Source organism: Stegastes partitus, unplaced genomic scaffold (assembly GCF_000690725.1).
Source record: "Stegastes partitus isolate 25-593 unplaced genomic scaffold, Stegastes_partitus-1.0.2 Scaffold2099, whole genome shotgun sequence".
NCBI lineage: Eukaryota > Metazoa > Chordata > Actinopteri > Pomacentridae > Stegastes > Stegastes partitus.
Genome location: NW_007579830.1, coordinates 14,819 through 33,565, shown reverse-complemented (window position 1 = coordinate 33,565; position 18,747 = coordinate 14,819). Strand labels below are relative to the sequence as shown.

Genomic DNA, 18,747 nt, shown 5'->3' with positions numbered 1-18,747 from the left:
GGGCTGTGATTGGTCAGCTGGAGGTCCTTTGTAGCAGGCAACCAACCCCCAAAACGAGCGCGCGGCCATGTTGAATTGTCAATATTCTAAAAGAAGAGACAAAAGAGTGACAAGTCGCTGGATTTCTCCAAACGAGTTTATACCAAACTTATCTGAACTGCCGATATAAGGTCAAGCAACGACCCAATGGGTGAGTCTGAGTGGGTGTATCACGGTTTAGGTCTCATCTTCCACCGACTGATAAGGAGTCAATTGTCAAGTATATTGATTAACAGTAATGTTATTGTTAACGCGTAGTGGATAAGCTAACACTAGCATCGTAACTTAGTCGTTTGGCCCAGGTTAAATTAAAATGTGGACGTAGCAGGTGCGAATCGATCCGTACACGGTTGCTTTGTACACGTAGTTTCGCAACACATAGTTTGAAACAAAGTTTCCCTCAAAAAAAACGTGAACAGGACCAAGCTTAGCTCGCTAGCTTGATGGCGAAAGCCACGTTGCTAATCATGAAGTTTCAACGCTACTTACAGCCGTGCTCCTTAACTTTTTCACACTAACTTTGCTATCGACAGTGACAGCGATGTGTTCGTGAAAGAAGAGACCCACTAGGAAACACTAATTGTTGACTTGACGTCGTAGCTCGTTGAACATATTGCAGCGGTTTAACCAACTCGGAACGTAACTTGGTGTGCAGCTAAAGCGGGGCTTGATTTTAGCTTGTAACTCTTGTTAAGATAGCTTAAGTTAGCTTTAGCTGGTAGCCTTGGGCAAAGTTCGTTAATTGCTATGTTATGTCCGAATCAAGCTGTTAACGCCATTGACGTTTCTACCAGGTAGCTTATGAAAACTAGCCTTGTGGACTAACTGTTGTCGCTGACTTAAAAAAAATAAAATAAAAATAGTAGTATTGTTAGTGTAGTATTGTTTGTTTTCTAACGTATTAAGACAGGCGTTGCTCATGTACACGGTTGAAATGCATCCTTTGACTTTGAGTAATACTAGTCTGTGTTCCTCTCTGAGGTGTGCTGTTTTTTTGTTTGTTTTCGTGTTTTTTTGCTTGCTTTTTTATGCTCAAAAATAACCTTCCACTTATGTTTATTTCTTGGCAGGTAACCGGGATTTTTTTTGTTGAGCAGCAATTCTTGAAGCACTTTGCAGACTGCCATTGCAAATTTTGCTGCAAAAGTACAGGAAACCAGAACAAAACAACCGCAAACATTTAGAGTACACTGCCCATTCTAAAGAACGTTTCCTGGAATGTTTTGTTCCTGAGCCAGTATTAAGTTTCAGCAATCAGGTTTGAATAATTAATGTAAAATCAACAAATCAGAAGCCTGATATGTAACCAAGCAGGTCATATTTTGCAAATGGCCATTTTGAATGTAGAAACATAGCACTCAAACGTAAATAACCAAAAGAACACACAAAAATAATTCAATATTGTCACTACAACAAGAACACATGTTGATCGAGACAAATAAGAAATAGAAGAGTTTATGTTTTGGTCACATTTTTGATATTATTTATATGAATGTTAATTTCTCCCTTTTTGGAGAGTTGTCTTGTAAATAGACATAATTCATACACAGACTTCTTCTTTTCAAGAGGTCTGAATGTCAGATTGTGTACACAGTAAATTCTTTAAAAAGAAGAGATTATTTTTCAGGTTTTAATCCTACTAGTATTTTTTACACGGGTGCATTAAGCAAACCACAACAGTGAAAAAGAGGCCAATATAAAAAATTGCACACTGTGAAGAATTGCAAGTTGAGGTGTTGAACCCATGGCTACAGCAAGAACAGCGAATCCAGCACCAATGATTGGATTGAATGGGCAGCTCAGAGGACAGACAAAGTCAGCTGCACAGCAGGCAGGACTCCATTCCACTGTCCAACAGCTCGGTGCCCCCCAGGAAAGAACCAGCATTCCTCAGAGCAGTGGGGGCATTCGGTAAGATAATGAGTCCACTTCTTCTTTTACTTCTGTGACAAATGTGTGATTGCTATAAGAACCCCATGCCAAGGCTTAGGACTTCCAGAGTATATTTTTACCAAAATATTGCAGGAATACACAGTGCAAAATCCCTTCAGTTCTCCATCATTACTTGTTTTAGTGGTGTGTTTACAGCTAAAAAAAAAAAAAAAGAATTATAACAGACATGCTAATACTTTTGGAATCTGATTGTTTAATGAACAAACTTTTTTTTTATTAGCATCAAACCTGCATTTCAGTACTTTTTTTTGAGTAATGTACAAAAAAGGTGGCTGTTCTGAAAATAAATTTGGTTAAATGTGATTTAGAGCCCTTCTTTGCCAGTGTTGTATTCTGTTATTTGTGTAAACTTAACAATGCATAATCTTACTTATAGGTTTGGTGATGACTGGAAGAAGTTGCTGGCGGTTCCTCCAAAAGACACCAGAGTGAAAACTTCGGTAGGGTGACTGTTGACGTAATTATTGAGGTTCACTGTCACAAATCTCTGAGACATGTTTTAGACTCGTATAGTGAGTGTTGCCTAGTACCATAATGATCAGCCTCTAGATCTTAGCAAACAGTAATCTAATATGTTTCCACTTTGTGTTCCCCAGGATGTGACGTCCACTAAGGGAAATGAATTTGAAGACTACTGTCTAAAGCGAGAACTTCTCATGGGGATCTTTGAAATGGGATGGGAGAAACCCTCCCCTATCCAGGTAAATAGAAGCAACCAGAACTCAGATCCCTTTTAAAATTGACACAGAAACTCATTTTGTGATTCAGAATTGCAGAATTAGCTGCAGAGCTGTAGTTTTGTTATTTCAGTTAGCTCCAAATGTCACTTTTTTGTTTACTTCAAATATTTTCATTGGATGTCCTGCCTTGAAGACGTTTGACTACACTACTGCTAGTCCCCCTTTCTTGCATGTGCATGCAAATGGTCCAAAGTTGTAGGCCTTTCTTGCAGCACCCTCTAGCCAGCTACAGGATCCATCACTTCCACATGCTACAGCCCACTTCTCGACTGTTTACACTGCAGTGGTGTGGTCCAACAAACACTTTAAAACAACATACCTGAACAACAGACTGCAGAGTTTTAGATGAGGTTATTAGCTGGCTGTATTGCCACGAAAAAAATCCACTGCGGCTCAGAAACATTTTCTCCACAGACCGTAATAAGATGTCTGTAAAACTGTTGATGGGATACCTCAAAGGTGAAGGTTACTCCTTCTATTATGGCTTCTACCTGTTGAGGTTTCATTTTTGTGAAGCCTCCCCAGCACCTACAAAAGCAAGCTTTATTTTTATGATGTAATCGTAACTTGAAGTAACACTAATGTGCATGTACGTGAGACTGCACAATGTGGAAGCAAACCTCGGAGCTTGAAAGTTTTGGTCAGGCAAAGTGAACAGGGCCTGTCTCTGAGCCTGGTGTCCACCTGCTCTCAATACATCCATAGGTTATTGTTGCAATTATTAACCTTTGGTCAGCTCTATAATATGTGTCTTTATGTTGTGGTGTGACATTGCCGCCCTGTTCTGTATTCCAAGGGGCCACAAATATCATTGTGTTTTTCCTGTTGTTTTCCATAACGTTTGCCTTATTTTCAAAGTCTGTCTTTCCCAATGAACCATGCCCATTTTACTGACTGGATCTGTCTGTCTGCCAAAAGGAGGAAAGCATCCCTATTGCCCTATCAGGTAGAGATATTTTGGCCCGGGCCAAGAATGGTACAGGAAAAAGTGGAGCCTACCTCATCCCTCTCCTAGAGAGAATAGACCTGAAGAAGGATCACATCCAGGGTGAGTTTCTGCTGCCTTGTGCTCCCTCTGGGTTAACAAAACTGACACATTTGACGGATGGTTTTGTCACTGTACAGTCTCTGAAGCATGTGCACAAGTTCATGATCACAGTCTAATCTGTACGCGTTTCTTCTGCTGTTGATGAACAGTTTTAGTTTGTTGTTCTTGTTCTTGTTTATTAGGATCCCCATTAGCACCAGCATAAGCATCAGCTATTCTTCCTGGGATCCACACACATACGCACAATCTTACTTATACACACAACAACCACAAACAAAACAAACATAACAACTCATGTCGTTAACTTTACAAAATAAGGTAGAGAAACAAATTGTCATTCGGTCATTCAGCTTTACAATCATATACAGAATTATAGATCCATCATTATTAATCTAGAACACATAATTCGTCATCATAGACACACAATCAGAATGACCTTACATAACATCTTTATCCATCCAGTTCTTCAGCCAATTGTATCCAAGAAAACAGGGCAAATTACATTCTCTGTTGTAAAAATACAGTATATATAAAGTTTTTTTTTTCTTAAAAAAAAAAACAACAACAAAAAAAAAAACACTTTCTCCATGTATCTCATCAAACCTTCCCATTTCTGTCTTCATCCAGCCATAGTCATGGTACCAACAAGGGAGCTAGCCCTGCAGATGAGCCAGATCAGCATTCAGCTCAGCAAGCACCTGGGAGGGGTCAAAGTCATGGCGACCACTGGGGGAACCAACTTAAGGGATGACATCTTGCGTCTTGATGAAACAGGTATTTAGTATTCAAAGTGATTTAAAAGAAAAAGAAATGTTTTATGAAGTAAAAGCTTTTGTACTTCTCTATTTGTTTTTGAGGTTCACAGTTTATTAAGCATTTCCATTTATATTCTTTTAGTGTTTTGTAAAATGCTGCCATTTTGTATGTTGATGGCACCACTCAGTATGCAGTTGAATGACAGGAAATCCAACCGGCTGTGCAATATCACAGAGGCTTCCTGAGTGGATCTTGTTGTGATGTGCTGTATGTGTCTCCTCCAGTGCATGTAGTGATCGCCACACCAGGCAGGATACTAGATCTGATGAAAAAGGGTGTGGCAAAGGTGGACAAGACCCAAATGATGGTGATGGATGAAGTGAGTTTGCCCTTTTTTAATTAATTTTTATTTAACATTTTCATATTGTTGACTATATTTGTTTATGAGATTGGTCAGCTGTCTGCCCCTTTTGATAGTCGTTCTTTTTATATTTCCGTTTTAGGCAGATAAGTTATTGTCCCAGGACTTTGTGGTCCTGATTGAAGATATTATCAGCTTCTTGCCAAAGAACCGTCAGATTCTGCTCTACTCTGCCACTTTCCCCATCAGTGTGCAAAAATTCATGGTAAGACCTCTGGCAGCAATTAGATTCTCTCATTAGGTAAAAATGTAAACGTTTATTTCCACTTCATAATGCGCTATACAATTTGAATGTCTTTTCCAGAGCAAGCACCTGCAGAAGCCTTATGAAATCAACCTGATGGAGGAACTAACACTGAAGGGCATCACTCAGTACTATGCCTATGTGACTGAAAGACAGAAGGTCCACTGTCTCAACACACTCTTTTCTAGGGTGAGTATTCAAAGCTTGCATCAGGTGTGGGCTACCGTCTGTATGCTAAGAGCCTAAAACAGCTGTCATCGTAAAGAGTATTTAAATACCATGCAAAAAAAAAAAAGGTGCAGTTATTCTGCCCTTTCAGGTTGATGGTTTCAGATTTCTGAATTTATTTTTAGAGAAAGTTTACTGAATTATCGTGTATGATGGCTTCAGGTATGAAAGCACCACCCTGGTCGCTTTCTCTACTGGCAGCCTTATTCGGTCAGACCAGCTAACATTTATGTGTCACTCACAGCACAAGTCTAAACTGCACCCGTTCACATTAACGGGTAGGCATGCACAGACAGCAGTACTTAGAGTTGTTTTAAGGGATTTGTTGATGAGTTTTTTCCACATTTCAGCGCCAATATTTGTCCAAAAACATCACAAAGTGCTTAAGACACCGTTTGTGTGCCAAAGTCACGTCACACCTTTCTCACTCACTCTGCCCTACAAATCTTTTCAACTGCAAACTGATACGTCCATAACAATCCAAACTGTACTGCAATGAATAAACACTAACTGCTGAGATGAATAGGGTTGTTAAATGTCAGTGGTTGATGTGTCTGACTGAAGCAGGGAGAAACATTGACTGAAATGTCTGAATGCCATCAGTTTAACAACTTGATGAAGCCAGCAGTGTTACAGGTCCCATGACTGAAAGGGCTCAAGAGTTACATCCATCTAAAGAAATGAGTTAATTCCTTCAGTAATAAATGATCGTGAATCTGTCTTTTTCTATTACAGCTCCAGATCAATCAGTCCATCATCTTCTGTAACTCCACTCAGAGAGTTGAGCTTCTGGCAAAGAAAATCACACAGCTGGGTTATTCGTGCTTCTACATTCACGCAAAGATGATGCAGGAGTACAGAAACCGCGTGTTCCACGACTTCAGAAACGGATTGTGCCGAAACCTGGTGTGCACAGGTAGGTGAAGGGAGTTAGGCATTTTAAAATCTAAACTACACCTTTAAATGATTCATGTTCAGTATGGTGACTAATAGACATCTTTTCTTGTAGACCTTTTCACTCGGGGAATTGACATCCAGGCAGTAAATGTGGTCATTAATTTTGACTTCCCCAAAAACGCTGAGACCTACCTGCACCGTATCGGCAGATCAGGTAAAGACTAGCATGCTGCTATTTTTAAAAGCTGTCACACCCAGGTTCATTTTATGACACTGCTACTACTAATGCATCATAATATCATAGGACCATAATATAAACACTATGTCTTCTGTCTCAGGACGCTTTGGTCACCTGGGTCTGGCCATCAATCTGATCACTTCAGATGACCGGTACAACCTGAAGACTATCGAGGATCAGCTCATCACTGACATCAAGCCCATCCCCAGCTGCATTGACAAGAGCTTGTATGTGGCAGAGTTTCACTCTGTTGACCCAGATGACGATGGCGATGAAGGGGGAGCAAAAAACAAGGAGCTGGGAGCAGCCTGAATGCACGGTCAGTTCTTGAAACACTTGAAAAGCCAACCATGATTGAAACTAAACCATTAAGATGAACTGTTTTTATATTATTAAGCCAGTTGTACTGCTAGTCTTCTGCTACTCTGGAGGAGAGGGTTTACCAAAATGGTATGGAGGGTTGATGCTCAGCTCTGTGGGGAAGGGGAAAGTTGTGATTATTTACTTGTCTACACTGTTGTATGTTACCAGTCCAAGGCAACTTAAAGGCAATGAATGTTTGTTTTTTTTTAAAATTCACTGGTAAAGAATGGGTTAAAGCTACATTATTTGGTAAAATAGGTGAATAATTGCAAAGGTGAAATCAGAGAAACGATTCATTTCCACATTCTGCTTCAGTGAATTTTTGTATCTATAAGTACTTCAAATTAATATAGTGTGTTCATAATACTGGAAACATCTGAGCGCTCGTCCTGTTGAAGGAGAGCGACTACTAGCAAACCTGCAAATGGATCATATCCTCTTTCATGAAGCAGATTAACAGAAGTTTTACAGGATTTAAAGGTGAGGGGGTTAAGAGTTGTCCTCTTCTCACCGCACTACAGCAGTCAGCATAGATTTGGACAGAGCTGATTAGCACACTCGGCCAGCTGTCCGCTCTGCGTGTTTCCTAAAGCGGTATCATTCACATGGGTGGAATCAGGCTTTCTAATTCTGTTCTTGCCTTTTTGTGGTTTGTTTTTCAGGAGAAACGTGGTGCCTGGCATTTGACACACAATATCGGCTGCACATCACAAGACTTTAGATGAAGTTTTTTTTTTTCTTCCGCTTTACCATCAAAAGGATCTGCTATAGTGATTTTTTTCATTGCCAGTTTGAGTTTACAACACCTCAATTTCTGTTAAAGCTAGTGAACTGGTATCTTCCCTGCTAAAAACTGACGCTTAAAACTGTTCTTCATTCTGCCAAAGTGCTAGAGATCAGTGTCCTTCTTTACTGTTGCTTAAGACTCAGAACTCAATCACTCTTGACCATCAATGGAAGTTAATAACTGTTTGGTCATTGCTGTAAGTATAAAAATGTGGAACCAAAGGTGTAATCATCAGATAGTGCCAGCTATTAGCTCTATTGGACATATTACATCCTGCTGAAATGCCTTTTGAGGACATGGTTAAAAGTAAAACCACACCGTAAAGAAAGCAACACTCATTGGCTTTTTTTAAATGCGGGATTTGACCATTGTTTCTGTCAGAGCAGCATAAATTGTTGGTGGTGTGGATTCAACTTGGTTTTAGAAACATTCTTCAGAGACAGAGTTCTGTTAATGACATTATGCAGCTGCAAATTTACCAGCTACTCATTTATGCTGCAACCCCATCTCAAGGTTCTTTGGTGGATTGGTACACTGGACTTCCTGTGATACTTGTGATGACAAACTCTCATTTATTGTCCTGCTAAAAAACAGCCATGAGATGAGGGAGGCTGTGACCACAAACAGATGTGATGTATAGTCAGCAATAATGCTCAAGAAACCTCTTGCATTTCTGCCATGCTTGCTTAGTAGCCAAAATTGTGCCAAAAAAAAAGCAGTCTCATTAACTGTTTGTGCTTGCATCAGATTCCGACCCTCTCATCTGCATGATGTAGGATCAGGTAATGTTTTTCCAGTCGTACACTATCCTGTTATGATGAGCCTGTGTCCTCTGTAGCCACTTTGTCGCCACATGTCTGCCATAACAGTTTTTAATCTACTGTGCCTTTCCTGTCAGCGTGAACCAATCTTGCCATTCTCTCTCACCAGTCAGGCACTTGTAGCCTCACAGCTGCCACTCAGGTATTATTATTTTTTTGCAACAATATCAATCTGAGCGACTTTTGTGAAAATCACAGGCAGTCAGCACAAACAAACCCTCCACAGTCGGTCTCTTGGATCCCTTTTTTCTTGTTTGTTTTTGAAGTTTTGTCTGAACAACTGAATGTGGTGACAAGGTTAAGTTTCATTTTTATACATTCATTTTCTGCTGATTGGATATTTGCATTAATGAGCAGGTGTCCCTGATAATTTCCCCCCTCTGAGTGGCGATAATTTGTAGCTTTGGTCATCGTTCTTGTTGATTATAAAAACATTTTGCCCAACACATTAATTGTTGAGGCAAATTATTCGAGACGTCATCCTTCAAAAGGAAACCAAAGCTGAAAGAGTTGACAGAGTAGTTTATAATAAAGACAGCTTCCGATACCAAAACTGCCACTTTCCTCTGAGGGAAAAGAGGGATGCAGTGGTGTTCAGGTACAGGAAACAGGATGAACTTGCTGTTTTTTATTGCAGAAGTAAGATATTTAAAGACGACAGTGTAAGGTCATTGACACGGAAGGGATTTTTGTTAGGACACAGACCCAATAATGACAGCAACTGTGAGATGTGTTTGATTCTTTTAAAGCCATAGCACTTCTCAGGTGTTGAGGTTATCAATAATTAGTTAACATGTTTAAACCATCCAACTTGATCAGTCGTCTCTGTTGAGTTTGTGCAGCTTCTTCCCTATAAAGTGCCTTAGTCTAACATCAAACCATTACTTTACCCGCGCCGCCCTTGACCCGACTTTGGGTGCCATTTTACCTGCGATGCAAACTTGTTGATTTGTCAGTTGTAAAAGCACAGTAGCACTCAGAAAGGACTTTCCTAGCAGATTTTCCCTACTTTGTAAAAAAAATGCATTTCTTATAACAAATGGGAAAACCAGACAGAACCACACTGTTACCGCCTGAGACTTCTTGGCTTCCGATCAGTGTCGTTAAATATATATCTGAAATTCAAAACATTAACACTGTGAAATTTCCAGCACACTTTTTTTTTTTTTGTGGTTGACCATTTTCATTCTTGCCCAGCCCCAGTGGGGGAGAGGACCCAGGCCTGTGTCCAGCAATTGTAAAGGAATTACCCTTTGTGATTGGTTTTGGTTCCTCACTTATTTAGCAGGTCATTATTTCAGTGCAGGCCGTGGTAATAGAAAAAAAAAAAAAGTTTAGAACATTTTCTTAGTGGGTTTTTTTTCTCATCTCTGCCTTCAGGGGAAAAAAAAAAACAACTTTCATGTCTTGTGAAACAGATGTTTTGTTGAAGACAAGCAAGAATTTTCTGTTTATCGTGTGTCAATGCCAGTGCTTGAAACAAATTAAAGTCAAACTGACTGACTCTGCTCGTGTTTTTTAAAATCAATGTTTGTTTTTGTGAATGATTGTACTCCTCTCATACAACAAGGCAGCCAGGATCCAGTCTTACAAAGCAGAGGAGTGAAAAATCTACACCTGCAGTGTCGCGTTTTTGCAGACTTCTTATCTATTTAACCTTTTACTTGAGACTGGATGTAGTTTCAAACCATAAATCTTGCAGCCCTAACTTGCAGAAAATGAACATCGTTTGACATACAGTATTGGTGTGACCCTACCGATCTATAAGTACGATTGTTATTCAACAAAACGGACGCAAAAAAGAACTGGGTAATCTTTTAAGGAAATATGGCGTCATATGTGTATAATTTTGTAGTGTATCTGTTCCGTACGGCCCCCAATTAGGCGTACCCTTGGAATGTCATTCAGTAAGAGCCCGACTTAAACCAATGTTCAGCGAATGAACTCTGCGATACGTCACCAGGAGCGCACGGTCCCCGCTTTCGCCTCAGCCAATGGTAGTCGAGCTGCGATGCGCATCGGCCAATCAGCCGGGAGAGTCACGGAAAATGGGCGGGCACTTGTCAACTACGGTCACGGACGTTGTCGTGAACTTTACCGGTGTTGAACTACCCCTGGACCCAAACCGTCAACGTGAGTAGCTAAACCGTGAAATTACAGGAGGACTTTATAAGAGCGGGTGGCAGATAGTATGGCTTTGGTACCCGTCGCGTTTGTAATTGCTGTGTTTTCCTTGTTTGGACGAACATATCGCGTGGTCGACTCCACATGGCTACCTAGCGAGCTAGCTAACCAACCAACCTTGCTAGCTTGCATTAGCCGTCATAGGTTAAATACTGCTCGCGGATAGTTTTTGCCGGCCTCTGGCTCATCACCAATAGTTACCTCTGTGGCAAGCCGTTGCACGTTGCAGATATCGCTTGTAGTTATCAGGTTGTGCTTTGAGCTAATATGTATGTGGAGAGTCTTGAGTACAACTGGGCCTTAGCTACAACCAACCTGGTGTACAGTTACTGTCACTACAGTAGGACACAGCACTGACTAGCCAAGTAGATGGTAGCTGAATGCATGAGAGTGAGCTGTAAGAGTTAGCTGTACTCTAGTACTCAGGTTATGCTGTGTGAACAATGGGAGACTGTAACCTAAGCAGAATACTAATGTGTTCACATCAGACCTCGCAGGTCGTTCAAGTCAATGCTAATAAATCACACTCCTAGTTTTTGAGAGATGCATCTTTTTACAGGCTTGTATTTCGAAAACCAGTTGCACACATACATGTGATTAACAGCAATGATGTAATAAATTATGAAATGAGTTATTAATGCATTGTCTACCTCTCTCCTAGTCTGTAACAGTCTCAGAGTATGGGCAGTGTGTTGGCTGCCGCCTCCCCCAGTCCGGCCTCAGCTGCAGCTGGAGGCGGGCAAGGGGTTCCAGGGTTGGTGTCGGTCCCTCCTGGGTTCACTATGCCCTCAGTGTCTTCCGTCCCTCCAGCATCTGGATCTGACCAGCAGACAGCAGATGCAGATTCCCCACTCCCAAACCCAGGCACATATGAGGAGTGCCACCGCAAATGTAAAGGTTAGAAAATCAGCCGTTAAATATTGAGATGTGCATCAAGTGGAATGATACTGGTGTGTTTTTTCATATTAATTAAACTTTGAAGTAATAATCATAGTGCAATAATAGACACATCATTGTTTTAAGTTAAAGTAATTGTCTGATGTTGAGCGACACAGGTCATTCATTGCCCTTTTTCTGTTTTAGAGGTGTTCCCTCTGCAGATGGAAGGGGTACGGTTAGTGGTCAACAAGGGTCTGAGCAACCACTTCCAGGTCAGCCATACTGTTACCCTCAGCACCCTGGGTGATTCTGGTTATCGATTTGGTGCCACCTATGTAGGCAGTAAACAGACTGGACCAGCAGAGGTAATGACCATTTTTATATGTGCTTTATTAAACTCCTGAAATGATGCTGACATTTTGAACTTTGGGCTGTAAACCCTCCTGGTTATGACAGAAGCTTGTATGTTGTCACTCTTTTTTTTGTGGGTTCTATGCGTGTTCATCTATGATTTAAAACTGCATTTGTTTTCTTGCAATTCGGGGGTAAAGAACTAAACGTCTATAGCTGTATTGCCTTTTATATGATCGAATAGATACAGAGGAAAGAAGAGCACAAAGGAATGCAAGCGTGTTTTTCCATTAAACTGGAAGAACCCACATGTATAAGAGCAAGAACAATACCATACTTATATGATTAACCTGGTTAGTTAGGATTGGATGAGCAATCTTCTTTGTATTCATCAGAATTAAAAACTGCAAAAACTCTGCCCCACAAGGAGTACGAGAGCAATTAATAGCCAGCTACTCAACATTGTGATGGTTTAGGAAGTCATAAAGCTTGATAACATTGTTTTTGATTGCTTGGTAATACAGTCATCCGCATTATTTGAAAGCTGAATTTGTTGTGTTTTGTTCTCCCTAGTCATTCCCAGTCATGGTCGGAGACATGGACAACACTGGCAGTCTGAATGCCCAAGTCATCCACCAGCTTACATCTGCTGTGCGCTCCAAAATAGCCATCCAGGTAGGTAGATATGTAAAGGAAGCAGCCTTTCACATTAGGACTTTTAGAGTTTGTTTCATTTTAAGTGTCCCTTACATTGTGTTTCCAGTTTGAGATGTTTTGTCATTGTTTTGTAGACTCAGCAACACAAGTTTGTGAACTGGCAGTGTGACATGGAGTACCGCGGTGAAGACTTCACCTCTGCCGTGACTCTCGGAAATCCAGATGTGCTTGTTGGATCTGGTATGATTAGTCAAATTATTTCAAGCTGCTGGAGAAGTTTGATTGTGTATTATTGTAGTTTCTAATTCAAAATGCTAAAAACAGTAAAGCTATTAGATAAGAGAGAGAACACTAACAGGACAGAACTACTGTGTAAGGCTTGGTGTTGATTATGAAATCAGTATAATCATGGTGAGATTTTTTTTCTGCTATCAAGACATTATTGGAAGAGTATGCCGCATATAAAATGTCCAAATATTTCTTGCAAGTAAAGCTGAAGCAATTAGTTCTTTAGTCAATCAGAAAAAAAATGCGTCACATAACTGTTCACAGTTTCACAAATGCTGACAGCCTTTCTTTGTTGTATAACATAATAAAGTGAATGTCTTTAAAGAGTGGAGGTGGTGCGTACGGTAGGATGGAGGCAGATGATGTGCTTACTCCAGTGAGCCAGGATTCAGAGTTCATCTACTGAAGCATGAAATGTCCAGGTTCAGAGTCACAGCAGTTATGATGATAATAATAATAATAATAATAATAATTCTAATACTACTACTAATAATAATAATAATGATGATGATGATAATATTGGGCTGCAAGGTGGCGCGCTTGGTAGCATCGTTGCCTCGCAGCAAGAAAGTTGCCGGTTCGCGTCCCGGTGGGGGCATCGGGATCTTTCTGCGTGGAGTTTGCATGTTCTCCCCGTGCAGTGTGGGTTCTCTCCGGGTTCTCCAGCTTCCTCCCACACAGTCCAAAAACATGTTGAGGTTAATTGGTGATTCTAAATTGTCTGTAGGTGTGAATGTGAGTGTGCTTGGTTGTCTGTCTCTAAGTGTAGCCCTGTGATAGACTGGTGACCTGTCCAGGGTGTCCCCTGCCTTCGCCCTAAGTCAGCTGGGACAGACTCCAGCCCCCCGCGACTCTAGTGAGGATTAAGCAGTGTTTAGATACTGGATGGATAGATGGGATAATAATATTAATAATGATAATAACAATAATTTTTCGGTAGTTTCAACAATATTCAAATTCCATACAAGCAAGTATTTATTCCTATAAATACCAAATATTTATATACAATTGTAAACAAAAGTTTACATTCACTTATAAAACCAAGTGTCTGTAAACTTTATTCATGATTGTACTTAACTGCTTGAGTGGGATTTGAATTTTGTGTGGTCTCTAAAAGACAAAGCAATAATCAATAAGCTTGATGGTACGTGTCTACAGAATTCGTCAGTTTAACACTTTCTATTCATTGTCTGTATAACACATATATATATATATATATTATCGATATTGGGAAACAGTGCGTTGCTTCCTGTATAAAACGACCCTGTGGACACACAGCATTATCTGACCTGTGATAACGAACCAACATGGCATTACAGTTACATCCAGCACCCAGACATTTTCCAGACCTTACCAGTAATTACAACAAGAGGGCGCCTGCAGTGCACCAATGAACGCTTTCCAACCTGCAATACGGGTTTGTTCGTAAAGCCCGCGTGCAAAAAGTAACTACTAGGGAATAATAAACCATCTTTTGTTTCTCAAACTACCATAACTCAACAAAGACGTCCTATATTCAGTATCACAGTGAATAATTACATAATCCAGGTATATAACAAGTGTAATAATACAACTAATATTATAATATGAAAATACTCACGTGTGTACTATCCTAATTGACGTAGCACAATCTTAGTGCTCTGACAGAGGCAGTGTACCATCCACAGTCATCATTTTAACATATTAAAACATTGATTGTTGGTTAGACAAAGGAAGCTCTCTGTAACTGTTAGTCATCAGGAAAGTGTCAGCATCACCAGTTTTCTCTATTTTGATATTTTATAGACAAAACAATCAATCCACAAAGGAAAATCTACTGAAGAATCAGTGATGAACATATTCTTTGATTGCAGCCCTAAAATACATTGAACTGTGTTGTGCTGTTATGCATCCTGGACACTATCCAGATTAGAACAGAACTCAACTGTAGGACTTTTGGGTACCTTGTTTTTTTTCACCAGATAGGAAACACAGCATATAATGACTATTTGATAGGACTAAAATCTGTTGAAGTTTAACTGCAGACAAAGAATGAGTTACTGGCAAACCAACCGGGCACGGCAGAATGTCTGGTTATCGGTGGAAATATTGACATTTTGTTTGGAAGTCTTATGCACAAGTATATAAAGTCTGGGAGTAATCTGAATCTGGTACAATATTGCCAAATCCAGCATTTAGTAGCTGTTAAAATAGAGAATTTTGTGAAATATTAAGGTTTAATACCTGTGGTAATGGACAAGGTGCAGAATACAGTAATGATGACAAATTACGCACTCAGTTTAATGCCATTATAATCAAGAAAAAGGATTACAAAAGCTGGTTAAATTACAAGACAGAAAACAAACTGAAGTCCTACCAGACCGGATGTACTCTGTTTATGTGATGGATGTTGTTGTACTACTATCTTCCAGGCATTCTTGTGGCTCACTATCTCCAGTCTATCACACCAGCACTGGCTCTGGGGGGAGAGCTGGTGTATCACAGGAGACCAGGGGAGGAAGGAACAGTCACCTCCCTCTTGGGCAGGTACACAGGTAAGCTGAGCTTTCATACTGCCAACTGCAAGACTACTTGGTGTGCAAATTTTACATATTTTTTCACTGGCTGCTTTATTAAGTTTATCATTTAATAGTAGTAGTAGTTTGATGGGGATTTAGTAGTATTTTTTTTTTGTCTCCACAGGTGAAAACTATGTTGCTACGTTGACTTTGGGTGGAGCAGGAGCTCATGCTACATACTATCACAAAGCCAATGACCAGGTACCTAACATCAGTACGTGTGTGTGTGTGTGTGTGTGTGTGTGAATGCTTTTTATTGCACCACTCAAATACATTCTTTTTTATTTAACTTTAACATATTAGCTTACAGGATGGACTCACAGTTTTTCAAGTTTGTCTTAAAGATCCCATATGGTGAAAGTCTATTTCAATGATTGTGTTTTGTGGTTGTTATAAACTTGGAGATGTGACGTAAAAGGTGTTACGATATTAAGACCTTCACTTCACTTCTGCCATTCCTTAAGCCTCCCACAACTAGATAGCCTCCCAGCTTTACAAGCCAGTAAGAATTTTACTGGGTGCTACATTCCAACTGAGGAACCGATTTGCATAGACTTTGCATAATCCTTCGTCTTCACTGCCTGCTGTTTGCAAGGCGAGCCATTCAGCGTAAGCAACTACCTCATAATACACCAGGTTTAATTACACTCCAGAGCTGATAGTGCTAACTGTAAAATGCCTCTACCATGAGAAAATCAAATGTTCTGTTGTTTGCTGCAAGAGTGAACACAAGCGTGTTCATGCATCCCAGCATCTAAAGAACTAAAGATCCAGTGGATTGCTTTATTTTTCTCCATGCACACAGATGCTGCATTTTAATATGGTTAAACAAACCCCAGTAAATATGTTCTTGTTTGTTTCAGTTGTCAGACGATATGAGTACAAAATAGTGACTGAAACGCAGCCCATTAAGACGACACATGAATCTGCATTCACTTGCGGACCGTTTCCAAGCTTTGTGCTAAAATACTGATTTTATAGTCACGGCATAGTCTGACAAACTCACCATATGCATGAGTTAAAGACAACGGCTGTGCTGTGAATTTAGTGATATTTTCACGTAGGATTATTACTCATAAAGAAAGCAGTAAAAAGTCGTGGTCTCAGACACACATTCATGTCTGTGTTGGCTGCCATGTGGTCATCTATGAGAGTCAACAGACAGTTGTCTTCCTGGAGGAGCTGTGGACAGTAACAGCTCAGGTGCATTGAAGAAAACTGTTTAGAGCAGATCTAAAACCAGGCTTTGTATAGTCATGGTAGAATGAGCCATCTTTGCAGGATTTTGAGCTGAAAAACTTACCTCATTAATTTGCTGAAAAGTAGAACAATGTGGGATCTTTAGAACAATACTTGCATGTTCCTTGTATTTACATCAGAACATTTGTTTTGGTTGTTGTAATTGTTTCTCCGGTTTGTGCTGAAGTTCAAGAGGTTCTTTCTAAAAACAATGAAGAAGACTAGTGTGGGATCATGTTATCCACTTTATCTGTGTAACTCAGATTGCTAACCCTACAAGCTCCAGCTTAGCTATGGAACTGGTTATTGCACCTGAAGGGTTTTTCTCTGTTGTCTAACACTGGTGGAATCTTGTGAGGGAGAGATGTGTTTATGGACAGGAGAGAAAAATGATGGTGACCAAACTTTTCTTCAATGTGCATACGTTGTATTAATACAGGCTTTCCTCTTTGATTATTTAACTTTTGCCTTTTTTTTACAGTTGCAGATAGGAGTTGAATTTGAATCCAGCACTAGGATGCAAGACACTACAACATCCTTTGGTTACCAATTGGACCTCCCCAAAGCTAACTTGCTCTTTAAAGGTAAACACATACAATATGAATACACCTATAGCCACATAGAGGTTATTCATATGAAGATTACAACATAAATACAGAATTTCTTCTAGTTTTTGCCTTCAACCTTTTCCCCTTTCCTCTCTGCAGGTACAGTCGACAGTAATTGGGTTGTTGGAGCAACCCTTGAGAAAAAACTGCTGCCGCTGCCTCTTACACTGGCCCTAGGCGCTTTCCTCAACCACCGCAAGAACAAGTTCCAGTGTGGCTTTGGTGTCACCATTGGCTAGAGGTGCAGGGCCTACGTGGAACCAGCTCGCAGGCCAAAGCTTGGACCGGCACAGAGACAACACAGGAACCTGGACTAAGTTTTAGAAATTGGATTCAGAGACTGTCTTTCTGGGGCAGACAGAAGGACAAAGACAACTACCAAGGAGCCAGGACTGGCCAAGCCATGCCTACATACTGTAGCACAAATGTCTTTCCTTCATGGTGTATTGGAGATACCCAGAGGCTAGAGAGATGTTTATCAGAGGGCATCAGGTGACGCATGAGAACATGTGATGTGAAAATCAAAGTAAGTGGTGAGACATAATATATGGTGATCATGTATGGATTGAAATAAATGTGATTACTTTTTGTACTACTGGATGTGGTGATTGTTTGTAGAACAGCTGGGCATGGGGTGTGGACATCGTCTGTAACAAGCCATCTAACAGCGCTACACTTGTGAATAGAAAGTCTTTGTTTAGACTGTCAGAGAGATGCAGATTTAATTCTGATCCGTTGTTTCCACCTTGCACAGAAAGTTCATGCAGTATCACACAAGATATGGCCTCAAACATCACCAAATGGGAAAGCAGGAATGATCAACATGCAGTCCAGATGCAGCAGGCAGCAGTTGTTGGACATTTAAACACCCATTCATTCATTAACAACCTCGACAAGACTTCCTCTAATGCAGTGCAGTTGTACTTCCTCCACACTTCCTGTTACACAGATTGCTAATTGAAGTATATGAATTCTTGTCAGGACAGGGACATACAAATTAGTATGAGTATCTTGGATGGGAGCTAATCCGCAGTCTCATCGTGCTCCAGGAGTTTGGGATTAACCAACCTGCAATAGATAATCCAAATACTGACAAATACAGTGTCGATAAAAAGTATTCACCCCTGTTTGAAGTTTCCCCCCTATCTTTGCTTTTCTACACTGAATTGTGAACAATTTAGTTTGGCTTTTCTGATAAGAATTTACAAAGAAGAAAGGATTTCATGTCAAGTAAAAACAGATTTATACAAAGTAAGGTCTATTATCCATCCATCTATTAACTATACAACACTTAGTCCTCACTAGGATCAGGGGTGCTGAAGTCTATCCCAACTGATTTAGGGCAAAGGCAGGGGACATCCTGGACAGGTCGCCAGACTATCGCAGGGCTACACAGAGACAGAGGAACAAGCACACTTTTTTGGGCTGTGGGAGGAAGCCAGAGCACC

General features: G+C 40.4%; 2 protein-coding genes across 2 annotated transcripts; both read left to right on the top strand.

Annotated features, from left to right (window-relative positions):
- Positions 1-71: 71 nt before the first annotated feature.
- ddx61 (DEAD (Asp-Glu-Ala-Asp) box helicase 61) lies at positions 72-10,039 on the top strand. Its single transcript, XM_008303927.1, has 13 exons — positions 72-190; positions 1,110-1,950; positions 2,369-2,432; positions 2,589-2,693; positions 3,651-3,780; positions 4,408-4,554; positions 4,821-4,915; positions 5,040-5,162; positions 5,262-5,390; positions 6,165-6,345; positions 6,439-6,540; positions 6,665-6,883; positions 7,590-10,039. The coding sequence occupies exons 2-12, from the start codon at positions 1,784-1,786 to the stop codon at positions 6,874-6,876; spliced, it is 1,455 nt and encodes a 484-aa protein (XP_008302149.1). The 5' UTR covers positions 72-190; positions 1,110-1,783; the 3' UTR covers positions 6,877-6,883; positions 7,590-10,039.
- A 550-nt stretch (positions 10,040-10,589) lies between these two features.
- tomm40 (translocase of outer mitochondrial membrane 40 homolog (yeast)) lies at positions 10,590-17,894 on the top strand. Its single transcript, XM_008303926.1, has 9 exons — positions 10,590-10,668; positions 11,381-11,616; positions 11,803-11,963; positions 12,523-12,624; positions 12,741-12,846; positions 15,306-15,428; positions 15,577-15,653; positions 17,173-17,275; positions 17,399-17,894. The coding sequence occupies exons 2-9, from the start codon at positions 11,400-11,402 to the stop codon at positions 17,536-17,538; spliced, it is 1,029 nt and encodes a 342-aa protein (XP_008302148.1). The 5' UTR covers positions 10,590-10,668; positions 11,381-11,399; the 3' UTR covers positions 17,539-17,894.
- Positions 17,895-18,747: the final 853 nt, after the last annotated feature.

Excerpts from the sequence above, each read along its gene's own strand:
- ddx61 (XM_008303927.1), top strand. The coding sequence starts at position 1,784 with ATGGCTACAGCAAGAACAGCGAATCCAGCACCAATGATTGGATTGAAT. Across the intron at positions 2,433-2,588 it reads ACACCAGAGTGAAAACTTCG|GATGTGACGTCCACTAAGGG; the intron begins GTAGGGTGACTG and ends TGTGTTCCCCAG. Across the intron at positions 4,916-5,039 it reads AAATGATGGTGATGGATGAA|GCAGATAAGTTATTGTCCCA; the intron begins GTGAGTTTGCCC and ends TTTCCGTTTTAG.
- tomm40 (XM_008303926.1), top strand. The coding sequence starts at position 11,400 with ATGGGCAGTGTGTTGGCTGCCGCCTCCCCCAGTCCGGCCTCAGCTGCA. Across the intron at positions 11,617-11,802 it reads GTGCCACCGCAAATGTAAAG|AGGTGTTCCCTCTGCAGATG; the intron begins GTTAGAAAATCA and ends TTTCTGTTTTAG. Across the intron at positions 11,964-12,522 it reads AACAGACTGGACCAGCAGAG|TCATTCCCAGTCATGGTCGG; the intron begins GTAATGACCATT and ends TGTTCTCCCTAG.